General features: G+C 38.9%; 1 protein-coding gene across 5 annotated transcripts in view; it reads right to left on the bottom strand.

Annotated features, from left to right (window-relative positions):
- The window catches only part of pkmyt1 (protein kinase, membrane associated tyrosine/threonine 1), a 165046-nt gene that overhangs the window by 31391 nt on the left and 108245 nt on the right, over nucleotides 1-25410 (bottom strand). For all 5 annotated transcript variants that reach the window (XM_079851074.1, XM_079851076.1, XM_079851078.1 and 2 more), the window contains one exon: nucleotides 548-720. In XM_079851074.1, coding sequence (XP_079707200.1) covers nucleotides 548-720 — 173 coding nt within the window. The remainder of the gene's footprint in view (nucleotides 1-547; nucleotides 721-25410) is intronic.

The raw sequence follows: 25410 nt of genomic DNA, 5'->3' as shown, positions 1-25410 counted from the left end.
GCTCAGATATAGATGTTTTGAATGAGCTAGTAATAGTTAAGATATAATATGACAGTGCTGAGAGCGTCTGTCTCTGGTTCAGCACCAGCCAACACGCAAACGCAAATTTGAATTTATAAGTTGATGATCACGCGATCTGAACATTCTTTCTAATCACACCGGTTTAAATCAAAGGGTTAAACTAGCGATCACATGCGGTGATGATGCTTCTTACGTCTGTTTCGGAGAACCAGAGGGCAAATATTTCAACAGACAGCTGAGGCATTTAAGTGGCACTGAAATGAGGCACCGAAATCTGCGTTTTGATCCGGTCCGGTTACATACCGGACTACCAGTTACTTGGTACCTACTCATCATTTGTTTGGTACAAGAAAAACAGGAAGAACCGGCAAGTCAGTTGACCCCAGAGGGTTAATATAGAGCTAATATCCCAGATAAATCCTTAAGCACATGAATGAGCAGGGTGCTTTTTAACTTCACCTTTTTTGTAAACTGGATATATACACAGAAATGTGTATATTTCCAGTATGCATTATGTAATGCTTACCTGACACCAGTGGAATAAGGACAGAAAGCTCTCAATGATGCAGAGGGAAACCTGTCGTCTCCACTTGCGTTTGCACACTGTGGGCAGAGAGAGCAGCTGCTGTGCTGTGGCTCTTTTGCAGGGCTCTGGGGTTAGCATAAGTTGTAGCATATACTGCATGTCTTCTGATAGCCCTGAAACACACACATGCACAAATGCTATCATGTAGGGCAACTGTTTTGGGAAAAAAAATTCTAATCGCATAAGTTGGCTATGTATTAAGTAAATGTGAACAGTAAGGGCAAAAAAAAAAAAAGGCCTGTGTCACTATAATGGATCTGTGTATTAGATCTTAAAGTGACAGCAGCCTAATATACCTTTTACCAATCACATTAAATAATTTACACTGCAAAATTACAACTGCAATAAATAATGTTATGAGATTAATGTTTTAAATAAATTTCTAAATTAAAATGAGGTTCAGTTTGGAAAAAAGAGTCAATGACACCGATTCGTTCAAAACGCTAAAGCATTCAGTAACAAAACTCAGCTGAGTTTTGCTTTGAGAAAGCGCAATAGTTTTGCTTTGATCTTTGTTTGGAACTATTACATGCATTACACAAATAGTACAAAAAGAGTCAATACTGGGTCTAAAATGTAAGTAACTTAATATTAACTACTTGTTTATTGAACTATAAAATAAATGTAACATTTGCATTCGTGATAATATTCAGCTAAACACCTCCCTTGGTCGTGTTATGTTACTTAACTATATTATGTTATAAATAAACTAAACATTTAGAATTTTTACCTTAGTATGTTTCTTCACGTGTGCTGTTACGCTCATTTGTTTTGATTTCTCCACAAAAGTCTCTCACAAAGAGACAGGCAGTGTGAGCCTCAACAGCATGACCTTGTTACCAGAAAATACACTATTCATTATCAATCGCTGTTTACACAGAATGTAGGCCTAATAAAATCAGAATCATTCTTGTGTTTCGATGCTTCCCTAGTTACAGGGTTCCTACACATTTTCCATTTCAAAATTCCATACTTTTCCAGACTCAGATTTCCAAACCTCTCTGTAGATTTTCAGACCATATTTAAAGTGCCCCTATTATGCTTTTTCGAATATTCCCTTTCATGCAATGTGTAATGCAGCTTTCTGCAAAGTTATGAAGATGAAAGAGCACGCAATAAATAAAGTTGTTTCTCAAAAGAAAGAATCGACTCTGAAGTCTGAAAACCACCTAAACGAGTCATCAGGAATTTGAATCTTACTTCCGTGACGGCTACACGTTACTGGGCAACACATTTGCCTAATGCCCACCTATGTTTTATGTTGTCCGCCCGCAAACACTGTAGCGGGTTCGTGTTGTGCATGTCGAGATGATGTTGTTTTCTGCTCTGCAAAAGCAAATTCTCTATGTAAACCCTTTCAAAAGATGAGGATGTGAAGAGTCTGGTTAAAATTACCACAGCGATACAACAGCAGTATAACCTTTTGATGAATGCTTCTAAAATCTCCATGAGGTCTAAATGAGGTTTACACTTCTTTACAGTGTGTAATCGCTGAGGACTGAGGAAGCCTCCGGAGCTGAAGCTCAGTTATGGTAATGGGTGTTTAGTAGAGATGTGACGGTGATAATATTCTCCCACCGGTTAATCGACTTGTGACAACACCGGTATTACCGGTTTCATCGTGGGGGTGGGGGGTGTTAGAGTGATGTATTTATTTTTTTTTACATGGCGTCAATTCATCATTCGTATTGAGTTTGATTGACATGCGATCTGACCAATCAAATTCCACCATTTTTGTGCGATAAAGCAGTCAGAAGAGTTATTGATAAACTTCGGTGGATTTGAACTTGGCTTTAACTGAGGCAATCTGTCACGACACATTAAAGAGCCAAAAAACGGTAGGCCTATTTTATTTTTGTTTGACTGACCAAATTTGAAAGTTGAGAATTTGTTTCATATTAAATATTACCTGCTCGGTCCTGTCTTTCAGCGCGTTGTCCGTGTCCTCTATTTTTCACTGCTTGAGATTATGTTGAGAACAATAACGCCCTATTTGAGTGTATAGGGCGCGATTTCGGATTCAACCACAATGTTTGAATGGTGGGTTTGTTATTATTCATGAAAAACGCATGTTATTATTTCAGCACTTCGCGAATGGACAGCGACTCTTAAGTATCACGAATGCGTTCTCGCGCATTCATGTTAAGTGCATTTTTGGGAAACGCGCGTGGAATTGCGGCGTGTGACGAGTGTAACCTTGCACATAGAGAACGCTCTTAAGATCCAAGATACATCGTTATCGGGAAACCCGGCCCTGGTCTCCGCACTAGCCTAACTGAAAACTATGAAAGCCGTGTGGCCAACCGGTAAAAAAAAAACTAAAAGAAAAAAATACATTAAAGAAACTATTCCCTCTGATTTTGTTTCATTAATAAAGTTTGACTAATCGCAGCAGTCTCACATTCGTTTAGAGCTCGTGTGAATTGCACGTATAAAATGAAGTTAAAGGAGAACTCCGGTCAATTTTAACATTGAGCTCATTTTTTTGTACATTTGGAGTGCTGTCAATACAGAGAACAACGACAAAAAACGGTGTTGCCTACACCGAGTTATTCTATTTTTAAAATTTGCACCCTGTTGACTTCAATAGGGCAAGTAGTAAGCCTGCTTTTTAGCCTCTTAACATCCTTTAAGTGTCATTACAAGTGCACAGAAAATGTGAGTGATTCCTTCCGAGTGAACACGGGTGGATCTGACTGCAGTAGATGTTAGAGATTGTAATGGAAATTTTACATTTAGACGTGTTTTTTACTTTCAGATGTGTGCAACTTGTGTTAATGTTGAACATGTATTTGTACTTATAAGCATTTAAAGAAATATAATCATATAGGCTTGCAGGGGCAAAATGTTCTGGGTAGCAAAGAGACTATGAGTACTCAAAGTGACCTATTGTGTACTTCAAGTGTGAAAAGTATGTGCGCAGCTTTGATGAAAATAGAGATAGGCAAAATGTGTGAAATCGAGCAGCAGCTAATTTCCAGGAAACTTTTGCAGACTTGGTATTGTCCAGTCTAGATAGAATTTATGTTAGAAGAGATCTCGAACAAGACGTGTTGCCTTTTAAGGTAAACCAAGGCGATCTTTTGAGACAGACCAGGATGTGTTAAGGGTATATAAGCTTGGCAAAAAGGAGAAGTCAGCGCCTTCTCATATCAGACTCTGACTGATGTGTGAACAGCCAATTTCTTGCAAGAAATAAAGATCTTTATAACTTTTGAAATCTCCAGCTGTCTTCCAATTATTATTTAAAGTTGAGAAAAGAATTTCCACGACAAATGGCGACGAGGATGGGATTCGCAAAGCTGATGACCTCCGTGGACGAAGCAATTGATTGAACATCCCAAAGACAAGAAGTCTCTGGCTCCGATACCCCAACGCTAAAAATGCAAGGGACGGGAGAATTGTGGACACCACGGCAGGCCTAGGTGGACGCGATCCCGAATAAAAGAACCAAGCTGCAAAAGCACGGTGAGGGAAAATTATTTACGTGAGTAAATAAGAAAATTATTTGCGTATTGAATATTTTTCCTAAAAGGGTCAGGAGTTTGGAATAAGCCTGAAAGTAATTTCCAAACAGGGTTTGAGAATAAGCCTGATAGTAATTTCTCAAATGCCATGTGTTAATTGTTTTCCCAGAAGGGCCAGAGTTTGAGAATAAGCCTGATAGTAATTTCTCAAACGTCCAGACAAGGTGCTGTTTGAAATAAGCCTGATAGTAATTTTCGAACATTTAAGAAGGCACTTGTTTGGGAAAAAGACCTAGCATCGACGGATGTGGGCATTTTGAAAGTCCTAAATTGACGGATTTAGGCAGGCGTGGTGGCCACGCTGGGGGGAAGAATTAACACAGTAAATATAGTGCGTGGTGACCACGCAGGGGAGGAATTTAAATACGCAAATATAAATACTGTTGAGTAAAATTAGTGCAAAAATGGGTAATGTTAATGATAAAGAGTTGGAGACAGTGGATTTCTCAAAAGGGAATTATTGTTCCATGACCAAGAAAAATGGAACGGGGTGGCATCATAGGATACCACAGTTAATAATATTGTACGGATTTAATGTGTGTTTAATGTCTGAGTGTAAGCCATCTGCAAAAGACAAAGGAAAATTGGACAAAAAGCAAGTCCAAAAATATACAGAAAAAGATAATTATGACTTTGATGGTTGAATTGTAGATGTATGGTTAAATGAGGCAATTACCAGACAAAGAAGACAGATAAATGCAGCATTAGCACCATTAGAGAGTGCAAATAGTAGAGAGACAAAGGCAGAGGAAGCCAGAAAAACTTTACTAAACTCTGTTTCTAATTCTTCCGATGAAATGAGATGCATGAAAACCCGCCTGGCTGAGGACGACCGCTGTCCGGCTCCCTACTCCCCCTACCAACCACCACCAGCAGTGGCCCTCCACGAACCACAAAGACAACCAGGAGCAATGGGAGGTCAAGATCCTGAAAAGGCAAAGAAGAAGAGGGAACGAGTCTGCAAGCAAGACCACCAAAACACCCATATCGAAGCCTGCTAGGTTCAATCACCCTGCCCTCTGGTCTTCCAGACTACACTCCTCCATCTCCAAAATTAGTAAATGTTCACCAACCCAAAGAGAAGCAAAGGCCAGACAATCAAAGATAAGTATCTGAAAACTGTTTTTCTGGACGGTCTGGACCCTGAAATAGGGAAAAAGGTCAAAACGTCTTGTGTGGGGTACCACCAAGCGCGGCTGGAAGAAATTCGATGACACGCAACGCATCAACAAAAGCTGCTGAGAGACCAAGCCAAGAACAAACAGAAAAAGACTGACAAAAACACTCAACTGGCTCTGCTGAAGATGGGAGGGTTGATGATGGAAAATTACTCAAGAGGAGGAGGAAGAGGTGGCAGAAGAGGACGAGGCAGAGGAGGAAGAGGACGTGGAATGGGTGACCAACCCGCAATGGACCCTGAAGCTTGTTATAATTGTGGGCGAAAAGGACACTGGAGAAATGACTGTCCGGATCCTCCAAAGAAGAGAGGATTCCAACAGCCACCAGAGCCACAAGGAGATTGAAAGAAGGAGGGGGAGGGGAGCGACGGTGAAGGGTCTGACTCCCAGGTGGTAAATATGTCTAATCTTATCTCTTTTTCTGCTCCTTGCAATGAAGAAAATGTGCTTGCTGTTTCTTGCAATGAAGAAAATTCGCTTGCTGACACTGAACAAATGTATAAAGCATTTGCAAAATTACAAATGATTGGCATTAGTGTCGAGGGAAAGAAAATTAAGTTCTAAATTGACAGTGGAGTGACGAACTCAGGAATTAAAAATGAACAATTGCCTGATTTAACTGTATTATCTGGAAAATGGGCAACCTCCAGAAGTGCCACAGGGCATCTGGTAAAGGAACCATATACAGCAGATTTGTCTTGTCAGATTGGTGATCGCTCATTTTCTCATGCTTTTCTTGTAACTACTACCTGTCCTTGTAATCTTCTGGGAAGAGATTTGATGTGTAAACTAAAGCTGAACTTGTTTTGTGATGACAGTGGCCTCACTGCTGATATGAGTATGGTGCGAATGCCAACTGAAACATTATATGTTTTTGAATGGAGCACTCCTCAGTGTGGTCTGCAAAACAAAGACACAAATAGGATGCCTCCTGACCATGATTTCATGGAAGAAAGTGATTTGCATTGCACATGTCATGTTAGCAGTGAGCCAGATTAAATTTTTGCTGAAAAATGGTCTGAACTAGAGATTGAGGAACTGAAAACCTCAGAGTTAGTTTGGTCAGATAAATGGTGTGCTGTGAAGGTTGAATTGACTGATAGCCAAGCATCACTGTATGATGTGGAGGGGGCCGTCCCTCACATCTCTTTAGCTAAACCACTGACTGCAGAGTGGAGAGAATTGGGGCTTTTTGTGAAACAATGTGAATCACTAAAAGATTGGTGGCCAACCACTGACAAAAATGTGTGGCAATCTGAGAGCACAGGGTTTTACAAACAGTCACTAAGAAAAAATATTAAGGGAATCAGAACTGTTGAAGTTATGTGTGATAGTACAATGAAGAAATTGATAAAATTATAAATCATAATAGTAGGAATATGCATTCTGTGATAATTAGGAAATTTTGAGTCATAAATAAACTTTTATGAGTTAGACTTTAATTATGTATGTAGATGAGATATATAAAACCGAGCAACAGGTGCTCTTAAAGTGATGAATAAATAGTACTATATGAATTGCACGTGTTTTAAATATTATACTTTCTATATGAAGGCGTCTAGAATTTGTATCCCGTCATCCCTGGAAGACAGTGTGGAAAAATGTTTTTGATCCATGACATTCTAAGAGTCAATGGTTTATGTTAACTGGGATAATTGTTAGATTTAATAGAAACAATGTTTTCTAATTCTAAACTTTTGAAATCACATGCTGTCATCACCAGGGGTACGAGATAGAATTTTTTTTTTTTGTCCAGAGATCAAAGATTGTGTGAAGATTTCCAAATCTTCTTTTAAATAGTTTGTGAGCAACAACAAAAAGTTTGAAAAATTTAAATTGTGCAAAGAATGACAAATTGCATTTGAGAAATTAAAACGGATTCTCTCAACTGCAATTGTAGGTCTATACGATTTCTATTTAAAAGTGTTTAATCTATTTGTTTTGAAAAGTTAGGTTTACATCCACTGTGTAAACTCAATCACATGGTGACTGCATCGGACAATTGAAAATGTATATCCTAACGTTCAGACACTGTCGCAAGGGGAATGCCACAGTGTGTCTACGTTCAGTAGTTTCTGTCGTCGTCAAACTTTGTTACCGTTCATATTTGGTGGTATTCCACTCCTAATATATGTTCCCCATTCAGTTCATAAACTGCTAAGGCAGACAAGAATGAATGAATGAATGAATGAATGAATGAATGAATCTCTGGCCAGAGAGGGGTGTGTGGAGTGTGTGAAAGTGAGTGTGTGAATTATGGTGTTCAGAGACATAAATGATGTCAATCAAAACAGCTGTATCTAAACAGATAAAATATGACCCAACAGGGAAGAAAATATTCCCAATAAAATAACAACCATGGATGAATTTGGCTAACTATTGTGGTATGGGTTATTGTTGTGGCAGAAATAAACAATATCACACACGCGCAGCGTATAACTTTGGGAAGGCAGAGAGCAAGCAAGCTTGCCCTGTCTACCCCATATTTAACTTTTGACTTTTACAGGATGTCATGATGGATCTCAGCCAACATAACTGATTCTGTTTCAAATGTATAAAATATTGTCTTGTTACTGTTTAACATGAAATTTTACAGGTCTCATCAAAAAGGATGACCGGCCAGACAAGCAGATGAGTTAAATGATGTTGTCACTAACAAAAATACTTAAGGTCTCCATTCACAGATTGTTCTTGTGGTTCACTCCACAAACATGGTCCAGTGGAGTGCGGTTGTGTTCTGAGGAAAAATCTTGCAACTATCAGCAAGGTTGCAGTGTGTGACACCTCCATCCAAGGATCTCGACTTAAACTACACCAACCAGCCTCAGCAACCCCAAACGCCGACACCAACGACAACGCAAAGCGTCAAGTGAGGGACAAAGGAAGTGCTGGTAACTTTCCTCCCTTGCCGGCGTGGGAAGCCCATTGCGACGATTCGCAAAGAATCACCCTGGTGAAGATGGAACGTCCATGGGGCAACGAGATGATCAACACATCTGGAGGAAGATGTGAACCAACTAATGGTTTTAGCTTAGTGTAATAATTAATTGTGTGTGATGTTAATTGATGTTTTATTCAGTTCAATCAAACTGTACGACTGAGAATTGATATAGATCTCATGATTTGAAAAATTACTAATTAATTTGAACATTTCAGGTACACGTAAATTAAGAAGAGGAAAATATCTTAATTCTGTAGAGTATAGGACTCTAAATAGGTACATTACTGTAAAGATAATTAATAATCTAGGGACTATTGTTTGAAGAAACTTGAGGGGTTTAGAACCCTAATTCAGATATCATAGATGCTAAAAAAAAAAAAAAAAAAAAAAAATTAATAGTGGTAATAATTGTTCTCTAATAAGAGAGGATAAGTAACTTTGCTGGACTAGGTCCGAATAGATAATAGGGTAAACTTCTATAGCGATGAATGAATGACTAAATTAAATGTTTTTTAGGTGTTTCCATTTGTTAAAATAGCAAAAAAAAAAAAAAAACTTTCAAAAGGAGATTGATTTTGGGAAACATATTTAATTTCTGGATTATTATTAGTTAAAGAAGTTACCAGTGTGATTATTGAAATGTTCCTTTCATGTATTGTCTAATTTCTGTATTTGATATCTGATAGGTGACTGCAGGTCTAGTCTATCTAGGAATACAGTAACAGTACTTGCTTATTTAGCCGGCTTCCAGAAATGAAATATGGACTTGTTTTGTTGAGAAAAAAAATTATGTAGGGGGCACAAAGTTAAAACCTAGACCAGGAACAATGTAACACTTTTGAATTTGAATTTAACACAGTTGAAATGTTCAATTTAAAAACTAAAATGAATCTAAACAGTTAAGACATTTCAGTGAAATAGAATATTTGCTCAAAGCAAAATTCTAAAAAGTTTTTTAATTCAGAATGAAGTTACAGATTTAATGATCTGGATCAATGGATCCATTATGAATTATTCCGCATTGCCAACAAATAGAGGCAGGACATGTTATGTCCATCAGTGTTTTTCTGAAAATAGAATTAGATTGCTAGAATTAGAATGTTGGGAAGAAGATGAAGTTGAGGTTACAGTGCCTGAAGATGAGGTATACGAGAACGAGAGCGAACATGAGTTTGACTAAGAAATGAAATGACCATGGGGGAAATTTACCTGTTGTAAATTACTATGATTATAGGAGAAGTAAATGTCAAATTGTGTGTATGTTCTTTGAATGAACATGGGGTGGATTGTAATGGAAATTTTACATTTAGACGTGTTTTTTACTTTCAGATGTGTGCAACTTGTGTTAATGTTGAACATGTATTTGTACTTATAAGCATTTAAAGAAATATAATCATATAGGCTTGCAGGGGCAAAATGTTCTGGGTAGCAAAGAGACTATGAGTACTCAAAGTGACCTATTGTGTACTTCAAGTGTGAAAAGTATGTGCGCAGCTTTGATGAAAATAGAGATAGGCAAAATGTGTGAAATCGAGCAGCAGCTAATTTCCAGGAAACTTTTGCAGACTTGGTATTGTCCAGTCTAGATAGAATTTATGTTAGAAGAGATCTCGAACAAGACGTGTTGCCTTTTAAGGTAAACCAAGGCGATCTTTTGAGACAGACCAGGATGTGTTAAGGGTATATAAGCTTGGCAAAAAGGAGAAGTCAGCGCCTTCTCATATCAGACTCTGACTGATGTGTGAACAGCCAATTTCTTGCAAGAAATAAAGATCTTTATAACTTTTGAAATCTCCAGCTGTCTTCCAATTATTATTTAAAGTTGAGAAAAGAATTTCCACGACAAGATATTAATAAAAACGAAGTTAATTCAGCCAGCGCTCATACCTTTGTTTACATCCTGTTTTCGGTGGAACGCCATAGTAATCGATTGTCGAGTTCACGCGCGTGATAATTGGTAACTAAACCTATGCGCGTGAACTCGACAACCGATTACTATGGCGTTCCACCGAAACAGGATGTAAACAAAGGTATGAGCGCTGGCTGAATTAACTTCGTTTTTATTAATATCTCTAACATCTACTGCAGTCAGATCCACCCGTGTTCACTCGGAAGGAATCACTCACATTTTCTGTGCACTTGTAATGACACTTAAAGGATGTTAAGAGGCTAAAAAGCAGGCTTACTACTTGCCCTATTGAAGTCAACAGGGTGCAAATTTTAAAAATGGAATAACTCGGTGTAGGCAACACCGATTTTTGTCGTTGTTCTCTGTATTGACAGCACTCCAAATGTACAAAAAAATGAGCTCAATGTTAAAATTGACCGGAGTTCTCCTTTAACGAACAACCTCGTTCCATCAGGAAACGCCACATGAATTTCACTGCGCTTTATGAAGAGTTTTTATTTTGCGTGAAGAAGCCGTTCGCCGGAGATGTGTTAAAAGATTCATTCATGCACACAAGAGAGTGTATTCATGATTATTAGGCTACCGGTATACTAATTCTCCTGGCGCCGGGTCTGAGTGAGTAATTTACTCTCTTACCTTTGTTCTTTGATTAACATTAATGACACTCCATCTGACACGCGTCCCATTTTCTCACAAATCTCTACATTCATTTATGATAGGCTATTATTTAAATCATTTGCTCTTATGAGAACACTCGACAAAACGGACATTTTGGCATAATTTGTGTGTGTTATGTTTTGTTCAAGGCCGAAAAGAGAACTCGATACTGACGCGCGTCTTTTCCGTGTGTGCGTGTGTGTGTAATAGGCAGGACTTACAGCGCGGTCTCTTGTTTTGTCGCGCTTGAATGGTTGAGCGTGATCATACAACGCTAGTCAACTGGTGACAGAAAATACGGATACTGCGTAATTGCTTTAAAAAAAGTTTTTTTTTTTTTTTTGCGGTGCTGCGGTGGGCAAGTGATGCAACCGGTGTTGCGACTGAACACCGTGTAACACCGGTAACACCGACTATCGCGCCAAGCCTAGTGTTTAGCTTCCGACAGGCGATTGTAAGCGGTCAACCAATCACAACAGATTGGGCCGTCTGGCCAATCAGAGCACAGCAGGCAGCGGAAAGGAAGGATTTAAAGAGACTGAATCATTGGACGATTCGTTTGAGAATCATTGAAAAATGTGGTGATGTACAATGTATATTATGAGAAAATGAAAGCGTTTGTTGTAAGAGACCTCCAAAGCAAAATTTGTATTTTCACCCCCAAAAAATGGTTTTAAGACAGTTATTTATATCCTTTGCTGTAGTGTCAGTAGGAAATATCAGTTTACACTTCCAAACTTTTATTTTGCCATTGTAATAATCCAGTGAGATTTTTATATGCATAAGGAGTCTGACAACAGCCGGTGCTCCACACGGAGATCTGATCTCACCATCATCAAGTCCATCTGGGATTACATAAAGAAGCAAAAAAAAAAAACGACTAAATCCAGAAGAACTGTGGCAACGTCTCCAAGACGCTTGAAGAAACCTTCCTACAAAGCTACCTGGAAATGTGCAAGTGTACCTGGACAACAGCTGTTTTAAACGCAAAGGGTGGTCACACCAAATATTGATTTGATTCAGTTAATAGAAAATACTTGATAAATAAAATCTATTTATGACATTATTTTGGAAAGCATCCTCACTTTAGAGCATTTTAACACAAGTGCCTAAAACGTCTCACAGTACTGTAGCTTTGCAGGAAGGTTTCTTTAAACATCTTGGAGACATTGCTGCAGGTCTTCTGGATTTAGTCTGTCTCAGTTTTTTTTCTGTTTCTTCAAGGAATCACAGACAGAATCAGTGATGGTGAGATCAGATCATACCGGCTCTTGCCACTCCTTGTGCATACAAAAATCTCACTGGATTATTACAATTAATGGCAAAATGAATGTTTGGAAATGTAAGCTGACACTACAGCAAAATATATAAATAACTGGCTTAAAACTATTTTTTTGGAGGTGAAAATACTAAAGTGCCTAAGACTTTTGCACAGCAGTGTATATATACAGACTCTTGCATGCACACAAGAAACTTTTTCGTGCCCTCAAGAAACTATTCACATGCGCACAGTATTTTTTTTGCATGCTTACAATTACGCATTCCAAATTATAGTTTTATATACTATAACCTATGTCCTTTTTGCGTCCCTGCCAGCTTACTATGAAGAAAAAGAGAGCAAATATGCACATGAATTAAAAGAAATCTAGGCCCATTTGCTAAAAATTTGGCTTTCCTTAGGGTAATACCTCTAATATCAAGGCCTAATGTCCAATTTAATGGATCCTCTGTGGCGGAGGAGAAACCATGACATGAAATGGGCTGATGGCACAATATGGCTGTGTGCATTGTCCTATTTGCCAAGTTTAAGGGTGCATCAAAAGACTGGTACTTAAAAAAACAAAAAAAAACAAAGTGGTCAGAATTTGGCTTTCATTAGGGCAGTACATTATATTTCAAGGCCTTAGGTCTGGTTTAACACATTCAATGGCAGCCAAGAAACGGTGGTTTCTCATGCACACACGAAGGTCTGCATATTTTTTATTTTTGCAAAGATCCTTTTAGTGGCTCTGTAATACGGTGCTAAGAATATCATGAGAAGAAACCCAAAACGCTTATAACCTGCATTTTTGCATAATGAAAAAGCGCACCTTGAATTCAATCGTGTTTGACAATCACTAAACAGCTGCCATGAAAACACACTTCTATGATAAATTTATGTTCATTAAATTCTTAATTTTATATTATAGAAACCTAAATAGGGGCAATAATCTGGAAATGCAAATATTTTTCCATACTCTGCTTTATTTTTTCCATACTTTTCCAGACCTGGAAATTACTTAAATCAAATTCCATACTTTTCCAAACTGCGTAGGAACCCTAGTCACTGAAGTTTTAATCAAGCTACTTGTCCGGTCGGGCAAGTGAAATTCTCCTTGTCCTGGACAAGCGTTAATGTCGAGCCCCTTTGGAGTTTTCTACCTGCAGCTAAATCCTACAAACCTAGCGAATTTTTAATCATTAGAGTAGGCTAATCACATCAAGGAAAGAAAGGAACAGTTTTGAACACTGATCTTACCTTTTTATGCATTCACTAATTTGTAATGGAATGCTATATTCTGCCTGGATAAAGAAGCGTCATCTACAGCTCAACCTTGCAAAGATGGAGCTCCATGTAATTCCTGCAAACCCATCAGTTGACCACAACATCACTGTACAAATGGAGTTTACAACATTAACGCCACCAGGACAGCAAGGAATCTAGGGATCGTGTTTGCCACTAACTTTTTTTACACCCATATTTCAAAAATGGTTCAGTCATGCAGGTTCCTGCTTTACAATATCAGGAGAATCAAACCCTTCCAGTCAGAGTATGCGGCACAACTTTTTGCATAAGCTCTTGTCATCTCAAGACTGGGCTACTGCAATGCTCTACTAGTAGTAGGTATTTCAGACAGTGAAATTAAGCCTCTGCAGATGATCCAGAACACGGCAGCACGTCTGGTCTTCAATCAACCGCCTGGTGTCACTTGCTCCCATTTGTGGACAGAATCAAATTTAAGGGTTTGAAGTCGACTTTCAGGATTGCCACAGGAACGACACCTTGTTGTCCCTTCACAACGAGGCAAAAAGTCACTCTCCAAAGCTTTCACCCTTTTTTGTCTCTTTATTTCTAACATTCGCTTCATCCTTTAAAGGAAACGTATGTAAGATTGTGGCCAAAACTGGTACTGCAATCACTTTCAAATTACTGTAGAGCGGTGTATCCCCTCCCCCTCCCCCCTGACTCGAGGTTGCCAGCTAGGCTGCAGGATCCAGCAGGAACGTAGGCTGCTACAAGGAGCTTCCAATGGCAAGTGACGAGTCCTACACAGTAAGTTTTTTTCTGTTAATTAAGTGTGCTTGCTGAAAGCACACTTATTGTTCTTCTTAAGTTTTCTTATTATTATTATTAAGTGTGCTTGCTGAAAGCAGCACTTATTGTTCTTCTTAAGTTTTCTTCTTCTTATTAAGTGTGCTTGCTGAAAGCAGCACACTTATTGTTCTTCTTAAGTTTTCTTCTTATTATTATTATTATTATTATTAAGTGTGCTTGCTGAAAGCAGCAGACTTATTGTTCTTCTTAAGTTTTCTTCTTCTTCTTCTTCTTCTTCTTCTTATTATTATTAAGTGTGCTTGCTGAAAGCAGCACACTTATTGTTCTTCTTAAGTTTTCTTCTTCTTCTTCTTCTTCTTCTTATTATTATTATTATTATTATTCCCGGGAGAAAAAATTTGGCCAGCTCCTGCGCCTAGGCCCTTTGAGACAGAGACACCGTTCCAACTTTAAAACGTACGGTCAGTACCGGTGTAAGTTGCTCGCGAAGATGACATCACGAGTCCATGTCGTTTGTCCGCAATATTGGATTTTCACAGGTCACAAATTTGATCCGAACTTCACGAAACTGGACGTACATGATCCTTGGACCAAGCCTCACAAAAGTTACTAGAAGGATTTTTGATTTTTGGAAGCGTTTGCCCGTCATAGCCAAACGAAATCAGCGGCGTAGCCGCCAAAACAGGAAGTCGTCCATATCTCAGGAACTCTGTCACGTATCGAAACCAAACTTTATACATGAACTCGGGGCTCCAATGTGAGGAAGCACAAGATCTGAATTTTTAGTGATTTTTTTTTATTTCAGGCTAATAGACAAACCCATTTACCTATGTCTATGCAAGAGTTTCCTCACACTTTTAATGTTAATGCATTTAGACAGTAGGTGGCACTGTTGTATTACATTTCACAGAGCTGCCAAGTCAGTGTATATACTGCATTCGTTTTTACTAGATTTGTCTTAATAAATGCAGGCATGAATTTCGTTTTTTGCATTGGTCTAATTTAATCATCATCTGTATTTATTAATATATACAGATTTGTATGCATGAATTGTGCATTTCCAGTTCTCAAAGCAGTTAATAACAAACAAAAAAAACTTTATACAAAATACATCATGCTCTTCTTCGCTAACCGAACAAACAATTCATTGTCTGTGGCTGTGTTTGTGCGCACGGGAAATATGCTGTGCTTAACAATAGAAAACAAGGAGAAACGCGCAGTCACATGCTCAAACAATCAACAGGTGCGTTCCATTTGACCATAAGTGGACTGCGAAGTGGACTTCACAGGGTTTTCCGCCATCTTAAGTTAGATTCTAATCCGAAGGGAGCAAACATGTTCAGTTCGAAGGGCACTGTGCACGGCATAGGGAATAAGGGAACATCGATACATCACTTCACAGGAAGTGGAGAGCGATGATCACCCAACCAGACATTCTCTGACCCAACTGTCATTTCGCGCACCACGTCATCACCAGTCAGAACGGTCATAACTAACGATGGAGGAGTTTACGTATGTGTGTAAGTATTCATACATTTCGCCATTGTTATACAAATGACAGTATTTTTAACAGTTATTGTTGTGAATATTACATATACTATTTTTGATGATTATAATTTACCTCAGTGAATGCAGCCAGCTTAGCAAAGTGAATTTATTTTAGGTAGTTGTAAAATAGTGCAATATGATTGTAAATATATAATATAATAATAAAAATTAAAATATGAATATAGTCCTATATATATTTATGTTATATCATAATCTGCGCGACATACAGGGTTTCTTTTTTACTTTCTTTGATGACGTTTGCAGGGCGTTTCAAATGAGCGGTTATTGTCAGTGAAGTCCACTTCAACACGCACCCTTATCCACTACCTGCTCACGTTAGTGAACCGCACCCGAGCAAGCACACTTTGCAGTTCCCCCGGAAATGCATTTTTCTAGTTAGGGCCCAAGCCCTGAAAGGGCGAAGGCCCTATTGTTTTCGTTAGGATTATTATTAGGGCCCAAGCCCTGAAAGGGCGAAGAGCCCTATTGTTTTCGGTAGGATTATTAGGGCCCAAGCCCTGAAAGGGCGAAGGCCCTATTGTTTTCGGTAGGATTATTTATTATTATTAGGGCCCAAGCCCTGAAAGGGCGAAGGCCCTATTGTTTTCGTTAGGATTATTAGGGCCCAAGCCCTGAAAGGGCGAAGGCCCTATTGTTTTCGGTAGGATTATTAGGGCCCAAGCCCTGAAAGGGCGAAGGCCCTATTGTTTTCGTTAGGATTATTAGGGCCCAAGCCCTGAAAGGGCGAAGGTCCCTATTGTTTCCGGTAGGATTATTAGGGCCCAAGCCCTGAAAGGGCGAAGGCCCTATTGTTTTCGTAAGGATTTTATTAGGGCCCAAGCCCTGAAAGGGCGAAGGCCCTATTGTTTTCGTAAGGATTATTTTTTTTCTTTTTCTTTTTCTTTTTCTTCATTATTTTTTTTTTTTGCCTTTTTGCCACTTTTGGGGCCCTTAACATGCTCAAAAACTCTTGAAACTTTGCACAAAGGTCAGAACCCGCGGCCATCAGGGCCGGACTGAAGCTGGTACCCGGGCGTGGCAGGGGGGCTCGACAGCGCCCCCTGGAATGGGGTCCGAAATCTTGGTCCATATATCAAACATGCTTGCATGTAATAATATGAAACTCAGTACACATATAGATCTCATCGGGCCGCACAACTTTCGTGCTCTAAGTTTTACAAAAGCCCAACAGGAAGTCGGTTATTATACGTTGTTTGGAAAACGCATACAATGGAATGTGAAATACTCCTCCTAGGGAATTCATCCGATCGCCGCCAAACTCGGTGTGAATGAAGTCAAGACATTGAGGATGAATTCTTGCGAACAGATTTTTGATATCTCGAACGGTTTGGCCGTGGCGAGGAAACGAATTTATGGCGAATAATTCAAACAGGAAGTGTGTTATAACTTCTGCATTCATTAACTGATCTTGATGAAACTTCAGCAGTGTGTTAGTTGTAAGAGGCCGATCACATGGATGTGACATTTGTGAGTCAAAGTTATAGCGCCACCAACTGGCAACAGGAAGTGTGTCACTTTCAAAATGCTTTGAAATCACCCTCTTATTTTTACCCGATTTGCTTCAAACTTTATGTGTATAATGTAGACACACGGCAGATGTAGACCTGTGAAAGGATTATTGATATCTTAGATACTGTTGCCGTGGCAACGCATCAAACTTTAATATTCTTTTCGGATGCTTTTGAGACTCTTCACATGCTTGAAAATGCATGAAACTCGACAGACACATCACATTTATTATCCAGTAGACATGTGCAAAGTTTCAGAAACGGGCGTGGTGAAATGGCTCAGTAGCGCCACCTTTAGTCAAAAGTGGGGGGGTTAGTTTTATCAACAGCAACAAAACTTGGTATGTGTATTGTTCTCATCAAGACGGACAACTTTCTAATTTACAGTAACTAGCTCGGACCAAGAGGAAGAGAGATATTTTGGTTTGAATGTGGATTTTCTGGAGAATTTTCTCTCCCTCTCTCTGTGTCTCTGTGTGTGTGAGGGGAGGGGGGGATTTGACTATTGCTTTTATATTGTTAATCAAGGTTTCAGGGGCTTTTGGGGTTCTTAACGTGCTCAAAAACTCTTGAAACTTTGCACACAAGTCAGAACCCCCTGGCATCAGGGCCGGGCTGAAGCTGGTACCCGGGCGTGGCAGGGGGGCTCAACAGCGCCCCCTTGAACTGGGTCTGAAAACTTGGTCCATAGATCAAACACGCTTGCATGAATTAATATGAAACTCGGTACACATATAGATCTCATCGGGCCGAACAACTTTTCCCCCGTCAAGTTATACGCCAGCCCAACAGGAAGTCAGCTATTATGGGTTGTTTGGAAAACGCTTGCTGTGGAATGCGAAGTACTCCTCCTAGAGATTTCATCCAATCCCCACCAAACTCGGTGTGCATGAAGTCAAGTCATTGAGGATGCTAAATTGCGGAAGGATTTTTGATATCTCGAACGGTTTGGCCGTGGCAAGGAAACGAATTTATGGCGAGAAAAGAGAAACACGAAGCGGTATAATTTCTGCATACATTAACTGATCATGATGAAACTTCAGCAGTGTGTTCGTGGTAAGAGGCCGATCAGATGGATGTAACTATTGTGAGTCAAAGTTATAGCACCAACAACTGGCAGCAGGAAGTGTGTCACTTTCAAAATGCCTTTGACAAAAGTGGGGGGGGTTAGTTGTATATACAGTAACAAAAATCAGTACGTACATTGGTCTCATCGAGCCGGACAACTTTCTAATTTAAAGTAATTTGCTCCAACCAACAGGAAGTCAGATATTTAGGTCTGAATGTGGATTTTTTTGCAAAATCAGCCTCTGAATTTTTAGCCACTCCTCTTAAACTATTTATTTTATTCCCACCAAACTTTTTCAACATGATGAAAATACATTAAGTATGCTAAATTGTGAATGGATAATAAATATCTCAAACGGTTTTGCTATATTGAGGGACTAAAGTAATGTACAAAAAGGAAACTAAAAGCCTCATCTTCTAAAAATGTAATTAAAAACCATTTATTTCTATATAAAAGTATAGAAATATCACAACTAAACCCATTTTATTCTTTTTTTTTTTCAATTTAATAATAATTTATAAGTTTAAAAATAGTAATTGTACTATTTAGTCCCATAAAAGTCAAGTCATACATAGGGCTATACTGCCCTCTTGTGTTCAAAATCAGGTAGGCCTATTGTATCTACATAAAAATATACTAGGTTTGTGATGGTGAGAATATTTTACCACTGGTTAATCAATGTGTGACACCGCTGGGGGCTTTTGAATCGCCAACTTAAAAACGAAAGTAAAATATGCTCGTCCGCACTGACATTGATAGTGGTTGAGCGAGCGTTTCAAATGAATTCCTATGGAAGTAGGAATTAACTGAAAAACGTTCACTCTGTTCTGCTCGTTCCTCGCCGTGGATGCGCACCGTTATGAATGCCCGTGCAGCCATGAGCATTTTAGTTTAATTTTACAATTAGCGCCTTTCGGGGGGTGGATTGCTTGAAATTATTTTACAAAAGCCCAATGTTGTGTTTTATTGCGACTGTACACACATATAAGTTAACACTTTGCAGTTTGAATGTCGTCCTGTATAATGACGGAGTATGTTTTTATGTGTCCACTCTTCAATCGCGCCCACGCCACCCACACACACACACACACACACACACACACGGTTTACTATCTTTGTGGGGACTCTCCATAGACATAATGGTTTTTATACTGTACAAACTGTATATTCTATCTCCTCACACTAACCCTACCCCTAAACCTACCTATCCCAGAAAACTTTCTGCATTTTTACATTTCCAAAAAAACTCATTCTGTATGATTTAAAAGCTTGTTTACCCATGGGGACCTCTATTTAGGTCCCCACTGTGACACGAGTCCCCATGAGTCTGTGTGCATTCAGGTTGAAGTCCCCACCGGGAATAGAAAAACATGAACACACATACACACACACACACAAACACACACACACACACACACACACAAACACACATTCCAGCATTGCAATCTTGACATTGCAGCCTGTTCATTATAGCCTTAATAAAATATAATAATAAAATAGTTAACCTAACATATAAAAATTACACTGCTCTAAATAGTCAGTAGTACAATTCATACATTCACAGTAAGCACCACTCCACTGTGATGTTTCAAGCACATTTTTGCGCGTGTGAAGAGGATGATTTTTTCCGTCGATATTGGAACACGAGTGAAGAACAAAGCCTATAATAAAGAATAGTTTAGCATCTAAATACATCGCAAATGCTGAAACATTTTGATTCTAATGAGAGGGTTACGTGAGCCCAACAGTGCTTACTTTCGTTTTTATTTTTACATTAAATTTAAAAGATTTGTTGTGGAATATTTTGAGTGTAACATAAAATCAGAATAAGGTAATAAGGTTTCTGTCTTTATATATATATATATATATATATATATATATATATATATATATATATATATATATATATATATATATATATATATATATATATAATATAGCTGCGAGCAGCGATGAAGGGCCAAAGCCGGTGGCACCGCCACCCCGGTTCCTTTAGGTAACTAAAGGCACCAGGGTTGCGGTGCCACCGGCTTGGGCCCGTAATCGCTGCTCGCAGCTATATTTATTATTAGGGCCCAAGCCCTGAAAGGGCGAAGGCCCTATTGTTTCCGGTAGGATTATTAGGGCCCAAGCCCTGAAAGGGCGAAGGCCCTATTGTTTCCGGTAGGATTATTTATTATTAGGGCCCAAGCCCTGAAAGGGCGAAGGCCCTATTGTTTCCGGTAGGATTATTTATTAGGGCCCAAGCCCTGAAAGGGCGAAGGCCCTATTGTTTTCGGTAGGATTATTTATTATTAGGGCCCAAGCCCTGAAAGGGCGAAGGCCCTATTGTTTTCGGTAGGATTATTGTTTATTATTATTAGGGCCCAAGCCCTGAAAGGGCGAAGGCCCTATTGTTTTCGGTAGGATTATTTATTATTATTATTAGGGCCCAAGCCCTGAAAGGGCGAAGGCCCTATTGTTTTCGGTAGGATTATTTATTATTATTATTATTATTCTTATTTTTCTGTCAACCTTTCGGGCACTTTTGAGACCCTTAACGTGCTCGAAAACTCTTGAAACTTTGCACACGGGTCAGAACCCGCGGCCATCAGGGCCGGGCTGAAGCTGGTACCCGGGCGTGGCAGGGGGGCTCGACAGCGCCCCCTTGAACGGGGTCCGAAAACTTGGTCCATAAATCAGACACGCTTGCATGTAATAATATGAAACTCGGTACACATATAGATCTCATCGGGCCGAACAACTTTCGTACTTTTACTTTTTACGCCAGCCCAACAGGAAGTCGGCTATTATGGGTTGTTTTGAAACGCATGCTGTGGAATTTAATGTACTCCTCCTAGAGAATTCATCCAATCGCCTCCAATCTCGGTCAGCATGAAGTCAAGACATTGAGGATGCTAAATTGCGGACGGATTTTTGATATCTCGAACGGTTTGGCCGTGGCAAGGAAACGAATTTATGGCGAATAAGGGACACAGGAAGTGTGTTATAACTTCAGCATACATTATCTGATCTTGATGAAACTTCAGCAGTGTGTTCGTTGTAAGAGGCCGAACACAAGGATGTGACTATTGTGAGTCAAAGTTATAGCGCCACCAACTGGCAGCAGGAAGTGTGTCACTTTCAAAATGCTTTGAAATCACTCTCTTATTTTTACCCGATTTGCTTCAAACTTTATGTGTATAATGTAGACACACGGCAGATGTAGACCTGTGAAAGGATTATTGATATCTTAGATACTGTTGCCATGGCAACGCATCAAACTTTAATATTCTTTTTTGATGCTTTTGAGACTCTTAACATACTTGAAATTGCATGAAACTCGACAGACACATCACACTTATTATCCAGTAGACATGGGCAAAGTTTCAGAAACGGGCGTGGTGAGGGGCTCAGTAGCGCCACCTTTAGTCAAAAATGGGGGCTTAGTTTTACCTAGAATCACAAAACTTGGTATGTATATTGTTCTTATCGAGCCGGACAACTTTCTAATTTACACTTATTAGCTCAAAGCAACAGAAAGTCAGATATTTTGGTTTGAATGTGATTTTTTGGAGAATTTTCTCTCTCTCTCTGTCTCTGAGTGTGTGAGGGGTGGGGGTGATTTGTCAGTTGAGTGAGATTTACTTTTTCATTTGTTTTTCAAGGTTTCTGGGGCTTTTGGGTCCCTAAACGTGCTCGAAAACTCTTGAAACTTTGCACACAGGTCAGAACCCGCGGCCATCAGGGCGGGGCTGAATCTGGTAGCCGGGCGTGGCAGGGGGGCTCAACAGCGCCCCCTTGAACGGGGTTCTAAAACTTGGTCCATATATCAAACACGCTTGCATGAATTAATTTGAAACTCGGTACACATATAGATCTCATCGGGCCGAACTACTTTCGTGCTCTAAGTTTTACGCCAGCCCAACAGGAAGTCGGCTATTTAGGGTTGTTTGGAAACGCTTGCTGTGGAATTTAATGTACTCCTCCTAGGAAATACATCGATTCGCCTCCAAACTCGGTCAGCGTGAAGTCAAGACATTGAGGATGCTAAATTGCGGACGGATTTTTGATATCTCGAACGGTTTGGCTGTGGCGAGGAAACAAATTAACCCTCTGGGGACCAAGGTGTTTTTGGGGCCCTTGAGATGTTCTGACATGCCTTGACATTTGTGCTTTTTTCAGTTATTTATAAACATGTTAATGACAAAGGTGTAAATTCACTCTATATAGCACAAACAGGGCTACCATAATATGCGAGCAACTTGTATGTAGATGTTTGTATTTTTAAGAGAATAATGTTTATGCGTGGTTATTGGAAAAAATAAAAATGAAAGTTGCTGAATTAAGACCACAAAACACATATTAAATATGTGTCCACAAGACTTTTGACCAATGGATGTGGTCCCTTTGAGTTCTAGCTTCAAAATTATATGAAAATAGTCTTGCTTTATCGTTCACAAAAAAAAAATACATTGATTTAAATGGTGTAAAACAGGTTTTGCTTGGAAAGCCAATATGCGAGGGGGAGGAGTAGTTTACACCCACTCTGCATAATGACTCTGCCTAATGAGCCATTCTTTCAGGTACATTTTTTTACATTTATTCATTTAGCTGACGCTTTTATCCAAAGCGACTTACAATTGCTATATATGTCAGAGGTCGCACGCCTCTGGAGCAACTAGGGGTTTAAGTGTCTTGCTCAGGGACACATTGGTGTCTCACAGTGGATTCGAACCCGGGTCTCTCACACCAAAGGCATGTGTCTTATCCATTGCGCCACACCACCACCAGGTGTGACACTGACTGAGCCACAATGCAAGGACAAAGGATGTATTTAGAAGAAGACTTATATTGACCATTTAAGATTTTGCTTACATCTCTCTTGTAAATATGTTTTGCTATTTTATTAAAAATGTTACAATTACAACAATAATTACAATTTCAACAATATTTCAAGTGTACTCTTTCTTTGTAAAAAAGAAAAAGAAAAAAGATTATAGGCCTACATTTTATCATATGTATTCATTAGTTTGAATATAGCCAACATTGGAACATCTAACATCTTAGTCTATGACTTTATTTTTGACAAATATATATATATATATATATATATATATATATATATATATATATATATATATATATATATATATATATATATATAAAAAACGTTAGATATGAGCAGAAATTGCTAAACAAAAGCTTATTTTATGTGGCAGTATATTTTACAGTAGCCTAAAAACTGTACCCAAATCTAGTCAACAAGTGACTGACTGTAACGTTGTTTTTATGAAATATTAGGGCATATAAATGCTAATTTGCAGTTTAATACGTTGCTTATACAAATACATTTTATTTCAACATATTCCAGTCGATTTTTACTCATCTCAGTAGACTATAGCAAAGCAGTTTATTCTTTCACACACAGACGCGCGATTTATATTTAGGCTAAACAGTCTTTACAAATATGTACCCTTCATTCATCTCACAGAAAGGCGAGTCATATTATAGAAATGCGATTCATCTTTTTGCGGTTTGCATAGGCCTACACTAACGTTATTCCATAACGTTATTCCACACTTGAGAAAAGAAAACAGCCTACCTCACTCCTCAGCGGGATCTGCTCCTCATATCAGGATATATTGTTCCTCATATCAGCACTGTTCTGAGGAATCTTTTCTCCATAAGGTAGGCTATATTATGCCTCACTCGATCGCGACGCGCTTTGTTTACAGCTGATGTGGGCGTTTCACAGATCTTCAATAGTTCTCAGAATTTGCGTTTGAATAGCACGCGCTCTCCGGGGAGTGGTCACATTACTGTGAATTAGCTCGTAATGAGCTCGACTGGAGTCGCTCTCTTTTTATACAGATTACAGAAGATGAGAATATTTGTTTTTTATATAAGTTACTTCATTTAACAGATGCGATCTCAAGCTTTATGCCCGTGGGTCTGTTTGCCTGTTTGACTGAATTTTCGCGGAGTTATAGATCATTTTCGAACGCGTTTCAAATGGGAGTTTACTGACAGTGAGAAGGCAGAAATCGCATCATGTTAATTTTTCTTTATTTGTCAAAAAGCAAAACACTTTATTTTTATTGTGAGTATACAGAAAAAAAATAGAAACTGAACAGGATCGTTTGATGTATTACACGAAAATGAAAGATCAAAATTAACAGAGCATTTAGTGTTTATTTTCATTGCTAAAAAAAAAAAACGAGCAAAACGCGCGGGCGCGTTTTTGGTCCCCAGAGGGTTAATGGCGAGAAAAGAGAAACACGAAGTGTTATAACTAATGCATACATTAACTGATCTTGATGAAACTTCAGCAGTTTGTTCATGGTAAGAGGCCTATCAGATGGATGTAACTATTGTGTGTCAAAGTTAAAGCGCCACCAACTGGCAGCAGGAAATGTGTCACTTTCAAAATGCTTTTGACAAAAGTGGGGGGGGTCGTTTTACCTACAGTAGCACAACTCAGTACGTATGTTGATCTCATCGACCCGGACAACTTTCTAATTTAAAGTCATTAGCTCCGACCATCAGGAAGTCAGATATTTTGGTTTGAATGTGGATTTTTTGCAAAATCAGCCTCCAAAAGGCACTAAAAGCCTCAAATCTTCTAAAAATGTAATTTTATACCATTTATTTCTATATAAAAGTATACAAATATCACAACTAAACCCATTTTATTCTGTTTTTAAAAAGAATTTTATTCTAATTTTATTCTAAATTTTAAAACAGTAAAGTAAAAAAAAAATTCAAGTCATACATAGGGCTATACTGCCCTCTAGTGTCCAAAAGGACATCAAAATAATATATAAAACTTTTTACCAGCTAGGCCAATAATGTATTTAAATATACATTTATTAGGTATGTGTCTGAGGATATTTTCCCACCGGTTAATCGACGTGTGTGACACGAGCGGGTGCTTTTAAATCGCTAATATAAAAGTGAAAGAAAAATACGGACGTCCGCACGGACATTTATAATGGTGCACACACAAATCACACACACGTTGGAAAGAATTATGCTTTTAAACAACACTAAACCGCCATTAGATGTCGCCAAGTGACCGTCTTAATGAGCGAGTCATTGATTCATTCGTTCAAACGATTCGTAATCCATAAACATATACAGATCCATA

The sequence above is a fragment of the Squalius cephalus genome (assembly GCF_949319135.1).
Source record: "Squalius cephalus genome assembly, chromosome: 19".
Lineage (NCBI taxonomy): Eukaryota > Metazoa > Chordata > Actinopteri > Cypriniformes > Leuciscidae > Squalius > Squalius cephalus.
This window is presented reverse-complemented; position numbering and strand designations above follow the sequence as displayed.